Source organism: Erythranthe guttata, chromosome 2 (assembly GCF_056151865.1).
Source record: "Erythranthe guttata isolate IM_541 chromosome 2, IM_541, whole genome shotgun sequence".
NCBI lineage: Eukaryota > Viridiplantae > Streptophyta > Magnoliopsida > Lamiales > Phrymaceae > Erythranthe > Erythranthe guttata.
Genome location: NC_142534.1, coordinates 13,185,001 through 13,206,659, shown reverse-complemented (window position 1 = coordinate 13,206,659; position 21,659 = coordinate 13,185,001). Strand labels below are relative to the sequence as shown.

At 47.2% G+C, this 21,659-nt stretch overlaps 2 protein-coding genes across 2 annotated transcripts; both read right to left on the bottom strand.

Moving 5' to 3' along the window:
• Positions 1-8,465: 8,465 nt before the first annotated feature.
• Positions 8,466-11,819, bottom strand: LOC148772384 (uncharacterized). The gene has a single exon (XM_088815024.1). The coding sequence runs from the start codon at positions 11,817-11,819 to the stop codon at positions 8,466-8,468; it is 3,354 nt and encodes a 1,117-aa protein (XP_088671150.1).
• Positions 11,820-13,877: 2,058 nt separating this feature from the next.
• On the bottom strand, positions 13,878-18,309 carry LOC148772383 (uncharacterized). The gene is made up of 3 exons (XM_088815023.1): positions 18,165-18,309; positions 15,020-18,126; positions 13,878-14,744 (listed from the first exon to the last, which is right to left on the bottom strand). The coding sequence occupies exons 1-3, from the start codon at positions 18,307-18,309 to the stop codon at positions 13,878-13,880; spliced, it is 4,119 nt and encodes a 1,372-aa protein (XP_088671149.1).
• Positions 18,310-21,659: the final 3,350 nt, after the last annotated feature.

Below are 21,659 nucleotides of genomic sequence, written 5' to 3'. Positions count from 1 at the left end.
AATACATTCTTGAGGATGAGACTGAATATACTACGCTCAATGTTTTGCAGATTAACACTGTATATTGTTATCTATGGGATCTTCTTCACTTACGTGAGATATATTAATGAGATTATATTAAGATACAGTTACAATCACGATGGACGTGATTGATACGTGATCCCTAATTATAAGGAATGTGATTTATTAAAAAGATGTAACTTTTTAAAACGTCACACAAACGTTCTGTTAATATTAAGGGTAATATTGGGATATTTAAAATAAAAAACCCTTATATCATATATTTTTTATACTGAGGGATATAGTTACCAAAAAAATATTGGGCTCGTATTCCATATCTAATAACGTTTCGTTTGAGGGACCTCCAGCATATTAACCCTAATTATTATGAACGTGCGTCCACTTCAAAGACGATTTAGACCTTATTTCAGTCCGAATCTTTCCAGGCCCGAAAGTTGTTGATTTGCTTGTTGACTTTCCATAGCATCTTGAATGATTTAATTCAGACTATTTATTTGAAATTTACGCCTCGGATGGTAAAACTGAATAATTTGAAATGGGGTAACAATAGTACATTATTGAGAAAAAAAGAGTAGCGAAAAAAATGATAGACGAAAATGCTAGGGTCTTTATTATGAGAAATAAAAGTGGTAGAAAATAAACGGGATATGACGTGTTAGCCGGGATGACCTAGACGCTGATGCCACAGGGTTTGAAACGAAGGTGTTGAGACAATGAGGAAAGCAGCGGGAGGTGAGGTGGGAGAAGGGACGCCAAATGGATATAGGTCACCGGAGCTATTGCACCTGCAAATCTCGACTCGACTCCGAAGATCCTTCACAGAAAAACAAAATGGGTCAAATTCAACCGAACATGAATTATCGCGGGTGAACTTTCGAACAGAAATAAGGTGTTTGATGATATTGGGTGTGACATAGACATTTGTGGGGCGGAAATGAGTGGTGGGTGATGGGGAGGGTGGAACTGTTATCGACGACGACATGTTTGAAGAAATACTGCTAGGATTAAAAAAATTGAAATTACCTGAGTGTGGTGCCATATGGGAGGTCGCCCCGCTGTCCATGAACCATTGTGACTCGGTAGGCTGTTGAAGTGTCACCGTATTCAAACGATTTGCCAGATCCACCACATTGGCACGGTTGGACGAACTGTTGTAACAGTTGATAGAACTGTTAGAGATGTGCCATGGCTGCCGTTGGGGATGAACTTGGGAAGGAACCGAGTAGCCGTTATAGGGTTCTGGTGGTCCAATAAAGTAGACTTGAGCCGCTGGAGTGGATGGGTGACCCGATGTATTTGGAGCGAGTCCTAGAATCGACGAGGAGGACTGTTGTTGGTAGGGTGCGCGCCAGGGTTGAGATGCGCTATGATCGTGAGAGAGCAATACAATTGTATCTTTATTAGAACAGTTCTCAGTATTGCTCTCTCACGACTATTGGCTGATCCACCAACTTGATGTGAAAAATGCCTTTGTACATGGCTCTCTCTGAAACTATCTACTGCGAGCAACCTCCCGGATTCGTCGATCCATCTCGCCCCACTCACGTGTGTCGTCTCAACAAAGCCCTATACGGTCTCAAGCAGGCACCCCGTGCTTGGTATAAGCGTTTTGCCTCTTACATTACCACCATGGGCTTCACATAATGCAAGTCTGACACTTCACTCTTTGTTTACTGTCGCAACAGTTCCCGCGCCTTCCTTCTACTATATGTCTATGACATTGTACTTACGGCCTACACACCTGAATTGCTCCGCTCTATCATTGTTGCCCTTAATCAGGAGTTCGCTGAAGGATCTTGGCCATCTTCACTACTTTCTCAGCATCCCAGTCACTCGCTCGTCGAATGGGCTATTTCTCTCTCTACGCAAGTACGCCGACGAGATACTAGAGCGTGCACACATGGCTTCCTGCCACCCTTATCTCACGCCGGCTGACACAAATAGCAAGTTGTCTTCGACCACTGGACCCCCACTTGCTGACCCTACCCTCTATCGTAGCCTTGCCGGTGCACTACAATACCTCACTTTTACTCGTCCCGATATTTGCTATGATTTGCAACAAATTTGTTTATTCATGCATAATCCAAGGGAACCTCATATGGCTGCTCTCAAGCATATCCTTCGCTACATTCGTGGCACTCTCGATCACGGCCTTCTCCTCTCCCCTAATCCGGACTTCTCTCTTGTCGCTTACTCCGACGCCGATTGGGGTGGCTGTCCTGACATGTTCGATTTTTTTAAAGATGCCCAAATATATGAAATATCTCCCGTCAAATTTTGCATGCGAGGGAACGATGCAATAAAAGAAAGTTCCACCCACCCCAATTCGTCTATATTCTCTCTAAGAAATTGATCATTAACTAAATTTCCGTCGCTGAAATAATAGTGGACATGGTTAAAAATTATATCCGTAATTAGCATGTTGTCTTGCCCTGTGAAAGGTCTCCAGTTATGTGGTGGTGGGCATGCCATACGTTGTTTTTCCATGGGAAGTGGCATATGGTAATTTTGATGATGAAAATTTCTATTATCATGAGGTCGGGCCCCAGACGGTATTCTGTGTTCCATAGGCCGGTACGCAATAAGAGCACCATGCCGATTGTGATTAAAGATTGGAGCCCGAGATAGTTGACGGGCTATGTCGGGATTCGACGGCCGCCGTCAGGAGGGTGCGGCAGACTGGGAAGGAGTCCAGCTGGCAGTAAAACCCAATTGTACGGCACCGGCACCGCTGATATTATTAGAACCATCGGAGGACGACATAGTATCAGAAATCGTATCTATGTTGCAGAGAGAGAGAGATGAGTAGTATTTGAAATTACTGCATGGATTATTGCCAAACAATCAAAACCACGGCGGACAGCTTGGCCGATGTCGGAAATCCAATCTCCGATAAACAACTCATTCTACAAACCCTACACGGTCTTCCAAAAAATTACGGGACCGTCGCTAATCTCATCTCCTTTCAAAAACCCCTTCCCACTTTTCTACGGACTCGATCGCTTCTCTAGATGGAAGAAAATTGACTTGCTGAACCTGAGCAGACCGCTGCTGGTTTTTACGTCTCCAAAGCAAACTATCCGCCAAACAGTTACAACAGTTCATACAACAGTTCCCGCAGAGGTGGTTATTCGCTTTATCAGCGCGGGGGTGGCCGATCCAACCGTCGCGGAGGTCGCGGACCTAATCGTCACCCAATGCAGCACTACGGCTACCATAGTGCTCATACCGCATCTCAACCCTGGCGCGCACCCTACCAAAAACAGTCATCCCCGTCGATTCTAGGACCCGCTCCAAATACATCGGGTCACCCATCCACTCCTGTAGTTCATGGACAGCGGGGTGACCTCCCATATGGCACCACACTCAGGTAATCTCATTTTTTTTTTAATCCTAGCAATAATTTCCCCAAACATGCTGATTACCGATGACGACATGTTCGGAGATTGGATTTCCGACATCGGCCAAGCTGTCCGCCGTGGTTTTGATTGTTTGGGAATAATCGTGAATAGAGAAAGTGCCTTTCTTGAGGGACTTGAATTTCTCTTCAAGTTGAATGGCCCGATAGTCTTTATTGTCGGTGAAGAGAGAGGAGATGACGGTCCAGAGATCACTGGCGGTGGAGGTTTTGGAGAGAACCATGCTAGACAAACCATCGGAGATGGTGCCGTAGATCCAAGATTGGAGAAGATAGTCGGCGCGTTACCATTCATCGGCGGAAATTGAGTCGGGTCAGGGTTTTCCATGGAAAAGATTTGGGAGGCAGAAACGACCGGCAGTAATTGTGAAAAAGTGGCTCCACTTTTTATAGTTGAGATTTTTGAGATCTAGGATGACGGGATGAGAGATTTGATATTGGAGATGGCACGAGCAAGGTGGAAGGGATTGAGAGGGGCGAGGGGGGGGGGGGGGGGGGGGGGGGGAGTACCTTCGTCACCGGCCATGGAGAAGAAGAGAGGCGGCGACGACTGAGGGGAAGGTGATGGTTATGGCTAGGTTAACCTAGTGTCCGATACCATATAAAAGAAATATAGTTGGAGAAAGAGAGAATTATGTCTCTCACGTATATTATTTATATATATAGTTATATGTAAAAAATCCTAACCTATTACACATGATAACTAAGAGATATACATCCAAGATTACAAGATATATGTATAAATAATAATAATAATAATAATAATAATAATAATAATAATAATAATAATAATAATAATAATAATAATAATAATAATAATAATAATAATAATAATAATAATAATAATAATAATAATAATAATAATAATAATAATAATAATAATAATAATAATAATAATAATAATAATAATAATAATAATAATAATAATAATAATAATAATAATAATAATAATAATAATAATAATAATAATAATAATAATAATAATAATAATAATAATAATAATAATAATAATAATAATAATAATAATAATAATAATAATAATAATAATAATAATAATAATAATAATAATAATAATAATAATAATAATAATAATAATAATAATAATAATAATAATAATAATAATAATAATAATAATAATAATAATAATAATAATAATAATAATAATAATAATAATAATAATAATAATAATAATAATAATAATAATAATAATAATAATAATAATAATAATAATAATAATAATAATAATAATAATAATAATAATAATAATAATAATAATAATAATAATAATAATAATAATAATAATAATAATAATAATAATAATAATAATAATAATAATAATAATAATAATAATAATAATAATAATAATAATAATAATAATAATAATAATAATAATAATAATAATAATAATAATAATAATAATAATAATAATAATAATAATAATAATAATAATAATAATAATAATAATAATAATAATAATAATAATAATAATAATAATAATAATAATAATAATAATAATAATAATAATAATAATAATAATAATAATAATAATAATAATAATAATAATAATAATAATAATAATAATAATAATAATAATAATAATAATAATAATAATAATAATAATAATAATAATAATAATAATAATAATAATAATAATAATAATAATAATAATAATAATAATAATAATAATAATAATAATAATAATAATAATAATAATAATAATAATAATAATAATAATAATAATAATAATAATAATAATAATAATAATAATAATAATAATAATAATAATAATAATAATAATAATAATAATAATAATAATAATAATAATAATAACAACAATAATTACAACAATAATAACAACAATAATAACAACAACAATAACAACAATAACAACAATAATAACAACAATAATAACAACAACAATTACAACAATAACAATAATAATAACAACAATAATAACAACAATAATAATAACAATAATAATAATTGATCCGTCCGGATTCGTGGTGGGCTGGTTTAAAGAGTGGAATAGGCCTGGATTTGGATCGGGGGCCACAGCACACCTACAAAGGAAGAAAAGAACCGGACTTAGGCCGGAGTTAGCACTCCGACGGCCAAGTCAGTAAATTTCTAAAGAAGATACTAGTTTATATGCGTAATTTAAGTATGTATGCTTGTGTTGTTCTTTTACTGCATTTACTGCCCCTATTTATACTAGAAAAAGGGGACGGACGTCAAATACTCTTCAATTTAATTTACCTGTCCCATCGCGGTAATTAAGCATCCGGAACTCAAATTACCTTCAATGCGGTTTAATCTGTCACTTCATTGGCGGCTGCAGAGGCAAAAAGTAGGGGCCGAAGAGACATTCCTCTGCCCTTTGTCAGTAGATTGGACGTGCATTAAATACCCCATGTGTAGCAATGATCACCTCCGGTCTGGCGAGAGATATGCAGCCTGGCGAGAAGCCTTTCGCACGCGAGCTACTCGCGTGCCGCGGCCGGGTCCCTCTCGCCCCACCGGTACCAGTCTGATGGGCCTTCTGTTAATGGGCTTGAGTGGTGCATTTTGATCTTGTTTGGGCCTTTGGTCTTTATTGGATCCATCAAGCAATCTCGGACTGGATCAACTAGTCCCCCACTCGCGGTTATTTGCGACCTGGCGCTAATGGCTGCGAGTTCGCTCTTAGCGAGAGAAGGCGTGTGCTTCAGTCCGGCGACCCGCTTCCTAAGGTAATTATCTGCACCGTTTCGAATAACGTGCCTCGTTTCATATTCCGCAGCAGAAAAAACCGTACGCATTCCGAGTAATTAAATAACTGAACTTATTACTCCAGTTGATTAAAAACCGTCTTTTCTTTTTCCTTTATTTATTTAATTTTTAAATTTTTTTTTTTTTTGTTTTTTTTTTTGGAAATTGAAGCGCCGCCTGCGCTGTCCTCTCACAATCAAAGCGGCGCAGGCGCCTCTTCAAGTCCCCCCTCCTACTATAAAAAGGGGTCCTTCTCACCCCTCTCCTTTACATTCTTCTTCCTTCTTCAGCCCCTCCCCCTTTTCCTCTCTTCCTCTCCGGCGTCGGAAATTGTTTTCTCCTCCTCCCTTTTATCCAGGTAAACATTTCTCCACAACGCTTTTTGTGATTCTTCAGTTCTTATTTTTTCTTTTTCGTGTTTCCTTCATTTGCCTTCACCCCATGTCCTCCGACTCTTCCTCTTCTTCCTCCGGGGAGATTCGTACTCCCGTAATCCGCCTCGGTCCTCCATCGGAACAGAGAAATAGGCCCAAGAAGAGGTCCGTGGTATCCAAAACCCGGAGTCCACCGGCGGCCACCCCTGCTCGCTCGCAAAAGGGTAAGGGCAAAGCCCCCCCCCCCCCCCCCCCTCTCGCAGCCTAAAGGGGGGGGGACGATGCGAGATCCCCTTCTCGCGGGGGAAAGGGTGTTGTTAGAGTTGCGAAAGTGAGGGAACCCTCCGTTTGCATCTTGACCAACCCCCTACACTCGATTTTGATCCCCGACGATATTGGCGACCTCCTCGTCCGGCAAGGGCTAGATGTTTCCTTCGATTTAGCTCTTCCTTCATCCTCGCAAGATTCCCTTCACCCTCCCCCAGGCTACATGACCTGGCATATCGACCAATTGCTCTCGGGCTTGTCACTGCCCGTTCACCCCTTTTTTCTGGATGTGGCTCGCAAATTTCGCGTGCCCATTAACCAATTTCTTCCTAATTCCATTAAATTTATGTATGCTTTCTTCATCATTTGCGTCGAGGCCTCCATAGAGCCCACGGGCGACCTGTTCCATTCCGCCTTCAAGGTAAATCGCTCCCCTTCTGGCTTCTTCCATCTCACAGCTCGCCCCGGCGTAGGCCTTTTTAATGGTTTGACCAATAAAGTGCACAACTGGCCCCAGCGCTTCCTCTTCATTCGCTCGCCCACTTCATGGGGCTTTGATCCGTCCTATGTGGAAACCGCTCCTCGCCCCGTCGTGTGAATCAGCGGGCCATGTCTCTGGCACTTGTCACATCTCTTGACAAACTGTCCCGCGTCTTTTCTCAAGGTGGGCCAAAAATATCCTGCCCTTAGTACCCGCGAGACCAACGCTCTACCTCCTGCATGGTCCCCGCAACATCCTTGGTGAACCTCGTGCAGTACGTAGCGGCCCTCCTCGAGAGATAGGCATCTTAGGTGCGGCCTAGTGTAGCCTCTTTTGTGAAGTATATCCCCGATTAGGCAGAAGTTGTTTGCTCGCTGTTTCAGGACCCTCTGGGCGCGGCCACTTGCGAGCACCTTTCCTTGTAGACACGCCCTGATTTCCGTGCGCCAATCTTCCCCACTCGTCACTGTTGAAACACGCTCCTCGCCCCCGCTACATGGCTCCCCCACTAGCAACTGTATTTTTCTTGACTCGTATCCCACCGCCATGCTTCCTACTTTTGCCAGAAAATCAGCATGCTGGTTCTCCTCTCGGGGTATTTGAGCTAGCTCGCAGAACTCGAACTCGCTCATCATCAACCGTACCGTCTCGCAATAAGCCATCATTCGCTCGTTCTTTATCTCGAACTCGCCCTTTACCTGTTGTACTACCAGCTGTGAATCCGAAAATATGTCCAACTTCCTGCCCCCGGCTAAAGATACCAGCTTCATCCCATGTATAACTGCTTCATACTCTGCTTCATTATTTGAGGCATTGAAAGGTAATTTTATCGCATATTCCAACTCCTCGCCCGCCTCTGCTAGCAGCACTCCTACTCCACTTCCTGATGCGTTCGCCGAACCATCAACGAACACCTTCCATATACCTTGCTCTTCTGGTCTTGTCGTTTCCTGCAGGAAATCTGCTAGGGCTTGCCCTTTTATGGCGATCCGCGGCTCGTAGCTGATATCGAACTGTCCCATCTCTACTGCCCACTTAACCATTCTTCCCGAAACTTCCATCCTTCCCATCACTGTCTTCATAGGGTGGTTCGTCCGGACCACTATTGCGTGCGACAGAAAGTAGGGTCTTAGCTTACGTGCTGTCGTTACTAGCGTCAGCCCATCTTTTCTATCTCGGAGTATCTCATCTCAGCCCCTCGCAAGAGTTTAATCGCGTAATATACCGGGCTCTGCACTCCCTTCTCTTCTCGGGCTAAGACCGAGCTGACTGCGAACTCGCCCACTGCCAGATATACATAAAGCTTTTCTCCTGGTGCGGGCTTTGCTAACAGCGGGAGACGAGCAAGAAGATTCTTGAGCTGCTCAAAAGCCCTTCCTGATTCCTCCGTCCACTCGAATTGAGTCCCCTTTCTTAGTATTTTAAAGAAAGGGTGACTAGCCTCTCCTGCCTTAGATATGAATCTACTCAGAGCTGTTATTCTTCCGGCCAGCATTTGAACCTCCTTAATATTTCGTGGGGCCTCCATATCTAAAACCGCCTGCACCTTCTCCGGGTTCACTTCCACTCCCCTTTCCGTTACCATGTAACCCAGGAATTTTCCCGTTTTCACCCCAAAAGCACACTTATTGGGGTTAAGCTTCATGCCGTAGCGTCGGAGCGTGCAGAAGGTTTCTTTTAAATCCCCTAAATGAGTGCTCGCCTTTTGACTCTTCACCAACATATCATCCACGTATATCTCCATGTTCCTTCCGAGTTGGTCCTTGAACATTTTGTCTACCAATCTCTGGTACGTGGCCCCCGCATTTTTCAGCCCAAAAGGCATCACCGTGTAGCAATAAGTTCCCGTGGAGGTGATGAAGCTCACCTTGGGCTGGTCGCCCGGACACAATGGAATCTGATGGTACCCTTGCGAGGCGTCCATCATACTTAGCATCTCGCAACCAGCAGTTGAGTCTACGAGCTGGTCGATTCGTGGTAGGGGATAGTAGTCCTTGGGACATGCCTTGTTGAGATCCCTAAAGTCAATGCACATTCGCCACTTTCCCTCGCCCTTCTTGACCAAAACTGCATTGGACAGCCAAGTAGGAAAACGGATCTCCCGGATCTGCCCGGCTGCTAACAACTTCCGCACTTCTTCCTGTATAATTTTGTCTTTCTCTGCTCCAAAATGCCGACGCTTTTGCTTGACTGGCTTCGCATTCTGCTTGACATTCAGTCTGTGCACCACGAGCTGCTCGTCGATACTCCCGAGATCTGCTGGAGTGAACGCGAACACATCTTGATTCTGCCTTAGAAACTCCACCAGCTGTCGAGACATGTCTGCATCTAAACCGCCGCCTATGCGGGTGGTGCGAGAGGCATCCTTCTCGCATAGTTGGACTACCATTAATTCCTCCATCGGCTTCACGTGGGCTTCTTCTTTTGCGGGGTCTACTTCCGGCATCCGGTCCTCCTTCCCCTGGCTACTTGGGGAGACTGTGCGAATAGCATCTATGTTTCCTATTCTTCTCAAGGCGTCGTAATAACACCTCCTCGAGGTCTCTTGATCCCCTCGGACCTCCCCGATTTGATCTAAGACGGGGAATTTCAACTTCATATGATAAGTCGAGACTACTGCCTGAAATGAGTTCATGGACGGTCGCCCCAGTATGATGTTGTAGGTAGAAGGGGCATCCAGTACCAGAAACTTTACGGATCGGGTTGCTCGCACCGGCTCCATTCCTAGGGAAATGGGCAGGCATACTTCTCCGACCGACCGCACTGACTCTCCCGAGAACCCGACCAAGCTCGTCTCTACATACTTTAACTCGAAATCCATATTCATCTTTCTGAAGCAATCATAGTAGATAACATCAGCGGAACTGCCGGTGTCCACTAATATTCTCGCGATATCGAAATTCGCTACCATGGCAGTAATCACCAGGGCGTCGGAATGTGGCTGTCTGATTCCTTCTTCGTCCTGGGGACCGAAAACAATGGGCGGCACGTAAGATATTCTTTGCACCTCCTCGAGCTGAGCTTCCATCTCGCACAAACGTCGGAGGTGCGCACGGCTCGCCCGGTCTGCTTCTTCTATCTCTCCAAATAACTCCTCCGTCTCTCGCAACTGTCTCAGGTGCGCTCGCCGAGCCCTGTTGGAGTCTCCTTCTGAAGGTCCTCCCAAAATCATGCTGATGAAGTTGGCAGGCGCCACCTGGTCCTTCCTCTCATTTAGCTTTTCCCTTCCCAGCTCAGGTTTGCGGGGCTCGCTAGCACGCCGAGCTGGGAACTGCTGCGGGCGTTGGTTCCCCTCTTTCACAAATTCTGGCAGATTCTTCGCGCGTATGAGCCTCTCGATTTCGTCACGAAGGTGTTGGCATTCGTTGGTGGTGTGGCCATAATCATTATGAAAACGGCAGAAACTTCCTAGCGTGGGGCTTCTCTTCGGGGCCTCCGCATACGTGCGAGGCCACTTTAACTTTGGGTTATTCTCTATGGCCAACAATATCTCTCCTGGTTGTGCGACTAGCGGTGCATAGCTATCAAAACGAGGTCCTACCTTTCTCTCGTTTTGCACCTCCCTTCTCGCCAGTTGAGTCGGCTTCTGCATTCTATCCTCTTTCTTTTCTCTTTTTGCCTCGAGGCCGCCCTTGCTCTCGCCAAATTTATTATGCACTGCCTCCTCCGCGTTCATGTATCGCTCGGCCTTTTTCAACAAAGCATTAAAGGATGCGGGAGGCTTTTTCGAGAGCGAAGTGAAGAAATCGCCAGCCCGCAGCCCCTGTGCTAGAGCGCTAATCAAAACTTCCTCTGAGGTAATTGGTACCTCTAAGGTCGCCGAGATGAAACGTTTGATAAAACTTCGCAAGTACTCTCCTTCCTTCTGCCTGACCGCGAACAGAGTCAAGGTGCTCCTCTTTTGCTTCTTTGAGCTCGCGAAGTGATCCATAAAACATGCGCTTAGCTGGTCGAAACCGCCAATCGTGCCCGCCGGCAGTTGGTTGAACCAAGCTTGTGCGGCTCCCGCTAACGTAGTCGCGAAGACCCGACACTTCACTCCCTCGGTAAATCGGTGCAAATCCGAAGTGTTATTGAAGCGACAGAGATGCTCACAAGGGTCGGTGTTTCCCAAGTATTCGTAAGTTACAGGTCGAAATGAGTGAGGCAGATCATCATCCAGAATGTCGACTGAAAAAGGGCTTAATGCGCTTAGCGAGGAACTTGCGCGGGCGAGCCCCTCGCTCCCTCGGCCCCCACTCTCCCCCATCCTTCTTTTGGGCGATGCAGCCTCGGGCTCCCTTAGCATGCGCACAGAGCCCTCCTGGACAGCGCTCGCCAAGAGTGCCTGCAGGTTTTCCATAGTCATGGCGACCATGGGGCTACCTCCCGCAATGCCGGCTGCCTGTGGCGTCTCCTCTCTAGCGGTAGAGGCCTCTCCGACGGCTGGCTGGTGCTCCTGCGGGGTTGGGGTTACTTCGGCTTCCATCTGACTGGTTAGATCCCTTACTATGCTGGGAAACGAGGCCATTGATAAGCGTATACAGGTTACTGAAAAACAGATAAAGGTGCTATTAAAGGAAACGTTGCCACAGCTTTGCTCAACGGCTTCCCACAGACGGCGCCATTTGATCCGTCCGGATTCGTGGTGGGCTGGTTTAAAGAGTGGAATAGGCCTGGATTTGGACCGGGGGCCACAGCACACCTACAAAGGAAGAAAAGAACCGGACTTAGGCCGGAGTTAGCACTCCGACAGCCAAGTCAGTAAATTTCTAAAGAAGATACTAGTTTATATGCGTAATTTAAGTATGTATGCTTGTGTTGTTCTTTTACTGCATTTACTGCCCCTATTTATACTAGAAAAAGGGGACGGACGTCAAATACTCTTCAATTTAATTTACCTGTCCCATCGCGGTAATTAAGCATCCGGAACTCAAATTACCTTCAATGCGGTTTAATCTGTCACTTCATTGGCGGCTGCAGAGGCAAAAAGTAGGGGCCGAAGAGACATTCCTCTGCCCTTTGTCAGTAGATTGGACGTGCATTAAATACCCCATGTGTAGCAATGATCACCTCCGGTCTGGCGAGAGATATGCAGCCTGGCGAGAAGCCTTTCGCACGCGAGCTACTCGCGTGCCGCGGCCGGGTCCCTCTCGCCCCACCGGTACCAGTCTGATGGGCCTTCTGTTAATGGGCTTGAGTGGTGCCTTTTGATCTTGTTTGGGCCTTTGGTCTTTATTGGATCCATCAAGCAATCTCGGGCTGGATCAACTAGTCCCCCACTCGCGGTTATTTGCGACCTGGCGCTAATGGCTGCGAGTTCGCTCTTAGCGAGAGAAGGCGTGTGCTTCAGTCCGGCGACCCGCTTCCTAAGGTAATTATCTGCACCGTTTCGAATAACGTGCCTCGTTTCATATTCCGCAGCAGAAAAAACCGTACGCATTCAGAGTAATTAAATAACTGAACTTATTACTCCAGTTGATTAAAAACCGTCTTTTCTTTTTCCTTTATTTATTTAATTTTTAATTTATTTATTATTTTTTTTTTTTTTTTGGAAATTGAAGCGCCGCCTGCGCTGTCCTCTCACAATCAAAGCGGCGCAGGCGCCTCTTCAAGTCCCCCCTCCTACTATAAAAAGGGGTCCTTCTCACCCCTCTCCTTTACATTCTTCTTCCTTCTTCAGCCCCTCTCCCTTTTCCTCTCTTCCTCTCCGGCGTCGGAAATTGTTTTCTCCTCCTCCCTTTTATCCAGGTAAACATTTCTCCACACCGCTTTTTGTGATTCTTCAGTTCTTATTTTTTCTTTTTCGTGTTTCCTTCCTTTGCCTTCACCCCATGTCCTCCGACTCTTCCTCTTCTTCCTCCGGGGAGATTCGTACTCCCGTAATCCGCCTCGGTCCTCCATCGGAACAGAGAAATAGGCCCAAGAAGAGGGCCGTGGTATCCAAAACCCGGGGTCCACCGGCGGCCACCCCTGCTCGCTCGCAAAAGGGTAAGGGCAAAGCCCCCCCCCCCTCTCGCAGCCTAAAGGGGGGGGACGATGCGAGATCCCCTTCTCGCGGGGGAAAGGGTGTTGTTAGAGTTGCGAAAGTGAGGGAACCCTCCGTTTGCATCTTGACCAACCCCCTACACTCGATTTTGATCCCCGACGATATTGGCGACCTCCTCGTCCGGCAAGGGCTAGATGTTTCCTTCGATTTAGCTCTTCCTTCATCCTCGCAAGATTCCCTTCACCCTCCCCCAGGCTACATGACCTGGCATATCGACCAATTGCTCTCGGGCTTGTCACTGCCCGTTCACCCCTTTTTTCTGGATGTGGCTCGCAAATTTCGCGTGCCCATTAACCAATTTCTTCCTGATTCCATTAAATTTATGTCTGTTTTCTTCATCATTTGCGCCGAGGCCTCCATAGAGCCCACGGGCGACCTGTTCCATTCCGCCTTCAAGGTAAATCGCTCCCCTTTTGGCTTCTTCCATCTCACAGCTCGCCCCGACGTAGGCTTTTTTAAGGGTTTGACCAATAAAGTGCACAACTGGCCCCAGCGCTTCCTCTTCATTCGCTCGCCCACTTCATGGGGCTTTGATCCGTCCTATGTGGAAACCGCTCCTCGCCCCGTCGTGTGAATCAGCGGGCCATGTCTCTGGCACTTGTCACATCTCTTGACAAACTGTCCCGCGTCTTTTCTCAAGGTGGGCCAAAAATATCCTGCCCTTAGTACCCGCGAGACCAACGCTCTACCTCCTGCATGGTCCCCGCAACATCCTTGGTGAACCTCGTGCAGTACGTAGCGGCCCTCCTCGAGAGATAGGCATCTTAGGTGCGGCCTAGTGTAGCCTCTTTTGTGAAGTATATCCCCGATTAGGCAAAAGTTGTTTGCTCGCTGTTTCAGGACCCTCTGGGCGCGGCCACTTGCGAGCACCTTTCCTTGTAGACACGCCCTGATTTCCGTGCGCCAATCTTCCCCACTCGTCACTGTTGAAACACGCTCCTCGCCCCCGCTACATGGCTCCCCCACTAGCAACTGTATTTTTCTTGACTCGTATCCCACCGCCATGCTTCCTACTTTTGCCAGAAAATCAGCATGCTGGTTCTCCTCTCGGGGTATTTGAGCTAGCTCGCAGAACTCGAACTCGCTCATCATCGACCGTACCGTCTCGCAATAAGCCATCATTCGCTCGTTCTTTATCTCGAACTCGCCCTTTACCTGTTGTACTACCAGCTGTGAATCCGAAAATATGTTCAACTTCCTGCCCCCGGCTAAAGATACCAGCTTCATCCCATGTATAACTGCTTCATACTCTGCTTCATTATTTGAGGCTTTGAAAGGTAATTTTATCGCATATTCCAACTCCTCGCCCACCTCTGCTAGCAGCACTCCTACTCCACTTCCTGATGCGTTCGCCGAACCATCAACGAACACCTTCCATATACCTTGCTCTTCTGGTCTTGTCGTTTCCTGCAGGAAATCTGCTAGGGCTTACCCTTTTATGGCGATCCGCGGCTCGTAGCTGATATCGAACTGTCCCATCTCTACTGCCCACTTAACCATTCTTCCCGAAACTTCCATCCTTCCCATCACTGTCTTCATAGGGTGGTTCGTCCGGACCACTATTGCGTGCGACAGAAAGTAGGGTCTTAGCTTACGTGCTGTCGTTACTAGCGTCAGCCCATCTTTTCTATCTCGGAGTATCTCATCTCAGCCCCTCGCAAGAGTTTAATCGCGTAATATACCGGGCTCTGCACTCCCTTCTCTTCTCGGGCTAAGACCGAGCTGACTGCGAACTCGCCCACTGCCAGATATACATAAAGCTTTTCTCCTGGTGCGGGCTTTGCTAACAGCGGGAGACGAGCAAGAAGATTCTTGAGCTGCTCAAAAGCCCTTCCTGATTCCTCCGTCCACTCGAATTGAGTCCCCTTTCTTAGTATTTTAAAGAAAGGGTGACTAGCCTCTCCTGCCTTAGATATGAATCTACTCAGAGCTGTTATTCTTCCGGCCAGCATTTGAACCTCCTTAATATTTCGTGGGGCCTCCATATCTAAAACCGCCTGCACCTTCTCCGGGTTCACTTCCACTCCCCTTTCCGTTACCATGTAACCCAGGAATTTTCCCGTTTTCACCCCAAAAGCACACTTATTGGGGTTAAGCTTCATGCCGTAGCGTCGGAGCGTGCAGAAGGTTTCTTTTAAATCCCCTAAATGAGTGCTCGCCTTTTGACTCTTCACCAACATATCATCCACGTATATCTCCATGTTCCTTCCGAGTTGGTCCTTGAACATTTTGTCTACCAATCTCTGGTACGTGGCCCCCGCATTTTTCAGCCCAAAAGGCATCACCGTGTAGCAATAAGTTCCCGTGGAGGTGATGAAGCTCACCTTGGGCTGGTCGCCCGGACACAATGGAATCTGATGGTACCCTTGCGAGGCGTCCATCATACTTAGCATCTCGCAACCAGCAGTTGAGTCTACGAGCTGGTCGATTCGTGGTAGGGGATAGTAGTCCTTGGGACATGCCTTGTTGAGATCCCTAAAGTCAATGCACATTCGCCACTTTCCCTCGCCCTTCTTGACCAAAACTGCATTGGACAGCCAAGTAGGAAAACGGATCTCCCGGATCTGCCCGGCTGCTAACAACTTCCGCACTTCTTCCTGTATAATTTTGTCTTTCTCTGCTCCAAAATGCCGACGCTTTTGCTTGACTGGCTTCGCATTCTGCTTGACATTCAGTCTGTGCACCACGAGCTGCTCGTCGATACTCCCGAGATCTGCTGGAGTGAACGCGAACACATCTTGATTCTGCCTTAGAAACTCCACCAGCTGTCGAGACATGTCTGCATCTAAACCGCCGCCTATGCGGGTGGTGCGAGAGGCATCCTTCTCGCATAGTTGGACTACCATTAATTCCTCCATCGGCTTCACGTGGGCTTCTTCTTTTGCGGGGTCTACTTCCGGCATCCGGTCCTCCTTCCCCTGGCTACTTGGGGAGACTGTGCGAATAGCATCAATGTTTCCTATTCTTCTCAAGGCGTCGTAATAACACCTCCTCGAGGTCTCTTGATCCCCTCGGACCTCCCCGATTTGATCTAAGACGGGGAATTTCAACTTCATATGATAAGTCGAGACTACTGCCTGAAATGAGTTCATGGACGGTCGCCCCAGTATGATGTTGTAGGTAGAAGGGGCATCCAGTACCAGAAACTTTACGGATCGGGTTGCTCGCACCGGCTCCATTCCTAGGGAAATGGGCAGGCATACTTCTCCGACCGACCGCACTGACTCTCCCGAGAACCCGACCAAGCTCGTCTCTACATACTTTAACTCGAAATCCATATTCATCTTTCTGAAGCAATCATAGTAGATAACATCAGCGGAACTGCCGGTGTCCACTAATATTCTCGCGATATCGAAATTCGCTACCATGGCAGTAATCACCAGGGCGTCGGAATGTGGCTGTCTGATTCCTTCTTCGTCCTGGGGACCGAAAACAATGGGCGGCACGTAAGATATTCTTTGCACCTCCTCGAGCTGAGCTTCCATCTCGCACAAACGTCGGAGGTGCGCACGGCTCGCCCGGTCTGCTTCTTCTATCTCTCCAAATAACTCCTCCGTCTCTCGCAACTGTCTCAGGTGCGCTCGCCGAGCCCTGTTGGAGTCTCCTTCTGAAGGTCCTCCCAAAATCATGCTGATGAAGTTGGCAGGCGCCACCTGGTCCTTCCTCTCATTTAGCTTTTCCCTTCCCAGCTCAGGTTTGCGGGGCTCGCTAGCACGCCGAGCTGGGAACTGCTGCGGGCGTTGGTTCCCCTCTTTCACAAATTCTGGCAGATTCTTCGCGCGTATGAGCCTCTCGATTTCGTCACGAAGGTGTTGGCATTCGTTGGTGGTGTGGCCATAATCATTATGAAAACGGCAGAAACTTCCTAGCGTGGGGCTTCTCTTCGGGGCCTCCGCATACGTGCGAGGCCACTTTAACTTTGGGTTATTCTCTATGGCCAACAATATCTCTCCTGGTTGTGCGACTAGCGGTGCATAGCTATCAAAACGAGGTCCTACCTTTCTCTCGTTTTGCACCTCCCTTCTCGCCAGTTGAGTCGGCTTCTGCATTCTATCCTCTTTCTTTTCTCTTTTTGCCTCGAGGCCGCCCTTGCTCTCGCCAAATTTATTATGCACTGCCTCCTCCGCGTTCATGTTTCGCTCGGCCTTTTTCAACAAAGCATTAAAGGATGCGGGAGGCTTTTTCGAGAGCGAAGTGAAGAAATCGCCAGCCCGCAGCCCTTGTGCTAGAGCGCTAATCAAAACTTCCTCTGAGGTAATTGGTACCTCTAAGGTCGCCGAGATGAAACGTTTGATAAAACTTCGCAAGTACTCTCCTTCCTTCTGCCTGACCGCGAACAGAGTCAAGGTGCTCCTCTTTTGCTTCTTTGAGCTCGCGAAGTGATCCATAAAACATGCGCTTAGCTGGTCGAAACCGCCAATCGTGCCCGCCGGCAGTTGGCTGAACCAAGCTTGTGCGGCTCCCGCTAACGTAGTCGCGAAGACCCGACACTTCACTCCCTCGGTAAATCGGTGCAAATCCGAAGTGTTATTGAAGCGACAGAGATGCTCACAAGGGTCGGTGTTTCCCAAGTATTCGTAAGTTACAGGTCGAAATGAGTGAGGCAGATCATCATCCAGAATGTCGACTGAAAAAGGGCTTAATGCGCTTAGCGAGGAACTTGCGCGGGCGAGCCCCTCGCTCCCTCGGCCCCCACTCTCCCCCATCCTTCTTTTGGGCGATGCAGCCTCGGGCTCCCTTAGCATGCGCACAGAGCCCTCCTGGACAGCGCTCAGCTCGCCAAGAGTGCCTGCAGGTTTTCCATAATCATGGCGACCATGGGGCTACCTCCCGCAATGCCGGCTGCCTGTGGCGTCTCCTCTCTAGCGGTAGAGGCCTCTCCGACGGCTGGCTGGTGCTCCTGCGGGGTTGGGGTTACTTCGGCTTCCATCTGACTGGTTAGATCCCTTACTATGCTGGGAAACGAGGCCATTGATAAGCGTATACAGGTTACTGAAAAACAGATAAAGGTGCTATTAAAGGAAACGTTGCCACAGCTTTGCTCAACGGCTTCCCACAGACGGCGCCATTTGATCCGTCCGGATTCGTGGTGGGCTGGTTTAAAGAGTGGAATAGGCCTGGATTTGGACCGGGGGCCACAGCACACCTACAAAGGAAGAAAAGAACCGGACTTAGGCCGGAGTTAGCACTCCGACAGCCAAGTCAGTAAATTTCTAAAGAAGATACTAGTTTATATGCGTAATTTAAGTATGTATGCTTGTGTTGTTCTTTTACTGCATTTACTGCCCCTATTTATACTAGAAAAAGGGGACGGACGTCAAATACTCTTCAATTTAATTTACCTGTCCCATCGCGGTAATTAAGCATCCGGAACTCAAATTACCTTCAATGCGGTTTAATCTGTCACTTCATTGGCGGCTGCAGAGGCAAAAAGTAGGGGCCGAAGAGACATTCCTCTGCCCTTTGTCAGTAGATTGGACGTGCATTAAATACCCCATGTGTAGCAATGATCACCTCCGGTCTGGCGAGAGATATGCAGCCTGGCGAGAAGCCTTTCGCACGCGAGCTACTCGCGTGCCGCGGCCGGGTCCCTCTCGCCCCACCGGTACCAGTCTGATGGGCCTTCTGTTAATGGGCTTGAGTGGTGCCTTTTGATCTTGTTTGGGCCTTTGGTCTTTATTGGATCCATCAAGCAATCTCGGGCTGGATCAACTAGTCCCCCACTCGCGGTTATTTGCGACCTGGCGCTAATGGCTGCGAGTTCGCTCTTAGCGAGAGAAGGCGTGTGCTTCAGTCCGGCGACCCGCTTCCTAAGGTAATTATCTGCACCGTTTCGAATAACGTGCCTCGTTTCATATTCCGCAGCAGAAAAAACCGTACGCATTCAGAGTAATTAAATAACTGAACTTATTACTCCAGTTGATTAAAAACCGTCTTTTCTTTTTCCTTTATTTATTTAATTTTTAATTTATTTATTATTTTTTTTTTTTTTTTGGAAATTGAAGCGCCGCCTGCGCTGTCCTCTCACAATCAAAGCGGCGCAGGCGCCTCTTCAAGTCCCCCCTCCTACTATAAAAAGGGGTCCTTCTCACCCCTCTCCTTTACATTCTTCTTCCTTCTTCAGCCCCTCCCCCTTTTCCTCTCTTCCTCTCCGGCGTCGGAAATTGTTTTCTCCTCCTCCCTTTTATCCAGGTAAACATTTCTCCACACCGCTTTTTGTGATTCTTCAGTTCTTATTTTTTCTTTTTCGTGTTTCCTTCCTTTGCCTTCACCCCATGTCCTCCGACTCTTCCTCTTCTTCCTCCGGGGAGATTCGTACTCCCGTAATCCGCCTCGGTCCTCCATCGGAACAGAGAAATAGGCCCAAGAAGAGGGCCGTGGTATCCAAAACCCGGGGTCCACCGGCGGCCACCCCTGCTCGCTCGCAAAAGGGTAAGGGCAAAGCCCCCCCCCCCCCCCCCCCCCCCCCCCCCTCTCGCAGCCTAAAGGGGGGGGACGATGCGAGATCCCCTTCTCGCGGGGGAAAGGGTGTTGTTAGAGTTGCGAAAGTGAGGGAACCCTCCGTTTGCATCTTGACCAACCCCCTACACTCGATTTTGATCCCCGATGATATTGGCGACCTCCTCGTCCGGCAAGGGCTAGATGTTTCCTTCGATTTAGCTCTTCCTTCATCCTCGCAAGATTCCCTTCACCCTCCCCCAGGCTACATGACCTGGCATATCGACCAATTGCTCTCGGGCTTGTCACTGCCCGTTCACCCTTTTTTTCTGGATGTGGCTCGCAAATTTCGCGTGCCCATTAACCAATTTCTTCCTAATTCCATTAAATTTATGTCTGCTTTCTTCATCATTTGCGTCGAGGCCTCCATAGAGCCCACGGGCGACCTGTTCCATTCCGCCTTCAAGGTAAATCGCTCCCCTTCTGGCTTCTTCCATCTCACAGCTCGCCCCGGCGTAGGCCTTTTTAAGGGTTTGACCAATAAAGTGCACAACTGGCCCCAGCGCTTCCTCTTCATTCGCTCGCCCACTTCATGGGGCTTTGATCCGTCCTATGTGGAAACCGCTCCTCGCCCCGTCGTGTGAATCAGCGGGCCATGTCTCTGGCACTTGTCACATCTCTTGACAAACTGTCCCGCGTCTTTTCTCAAGGTGGGCCAAAAATATCCTGCCCTTAGTACCCGCGAGACCAACGCTCTACCTCCTGCATGGTCCCCGCAACATCCTTGGTGAACCTCGTGCAGTACGTAGCGGCCCTCCTCGAGAGATAGGCATCTTAGGTGCGGCCTAGTGTAGCCTCTTTTGTGAAGTATATCCCCGATTAGGCAGAAGTTGTTTGCTCGCTGTTTCAGGACCCTCTGGGCGCGGCCACTTGCGAGCACCTTTCCTTGTAGACACGCCCTGATTTCCGTGCGCCAATCTTCCCCACTCGTCACTGTTGAAACACGCTCCTCGCCCCCGCTACATGGCTCCCCCACTAGCAACTGTATTTTTCTTGACTCGTATCCCACCGCCATGCTTCCTACTTTTGCCAGAAAATCAGCATGCTGGTTCTCCTCTCGGGGTATTTGAGCTAGCTCGCAGAACTCGAACTCGCTCATCATCGACCGTACCGTCTCGCAATAAGCCATCATTCGTTCGTTCTTTATCTCGAACTCGCCCTTTACCTGTTGTACTACCAGCTGTGAATCCGAAAATATGTTCAACTTCCTGCCCCCGGCTAAAGATACCAGCTTCATCCCATGTATAACTGCTTCATACTCTGCTTCATTATTTGAGGCTTTGAAAGGTAATTTTATCGCATATTCCAACTCCTCGCCCGCCTCTGCTAGCAGCACTCCTACTCCACTTCCTGATGCGTTCGCCGAACCATCAACGAACACCTTCCATATACCTTGCTCTTCTGGTCTTGTCGTTTCCTGCAGGAAATCTGCTAGGGCTTGCCCTTTTATGGCGATCCGCGGCTCGTAGCTGATATCGAACTGTCCCATCTCTACTGCCCACTTAACCATTCTTCCCGAAACTTTCATCCTTCCCATCACTGTCTTCATAGGGTGGTTCGTCCGGACCACTATTGCGTGCGACAGAAAGTAGGGTCTTAGCTTACGTGCTGTCGTTACTAGCGTCAGCCCATCTTTTCTATCTCGGAGTATCTCATCTCAGCCCCTCGCAAGAGTTTAATCGCGTAATATACCGGGCTCTGCACTCCCTTCTCTTCTCGGGCTAAGACCGAGCTGACTGCGAACTCGCCCACTGCCAGATATACATAAAGCTTTTCTCCTGGTGCGGGCTTTGCTAACAGCGGGAGACGAGCAAGAAGATTCTT

What these genes read in the sequence shown, in the direction of transcription:
- LOC148772384 (XM_088815024.1), bottom strand. Translation starts at nt 11,819, where the DNA reads ATGGCCTCGTTTCCCAGCATAGTAAGGGATCTAACCAGTCAGATGGAA.
- LOC148772383 (XM_088815023.1), bottom strand. Translation starts at nt 18,309, where the DNA reads ATGGCCTCGTTTCCCAGCATAGTAAGGGATCTAACCAGTCAGATGGAA. An exon ending in GGCAGCCGGCATTGCGGGAG is followed by an intron (nt 18,127 to 18,164) that starts GTAGCCCCATGG and finishes GAAAACCTGCAG; the next exon opens with GCACTCTTGGCGAGCTGAGC. An exon ending in AGAAGGGAGTGCAGAGCCCG is followed by an intron (nt 14,745 to 15,019) that starts GTATATTACGCG and finishes GATTTCCTGCAG; the next exon opens with GAAACGACAAGACCAGAAGA.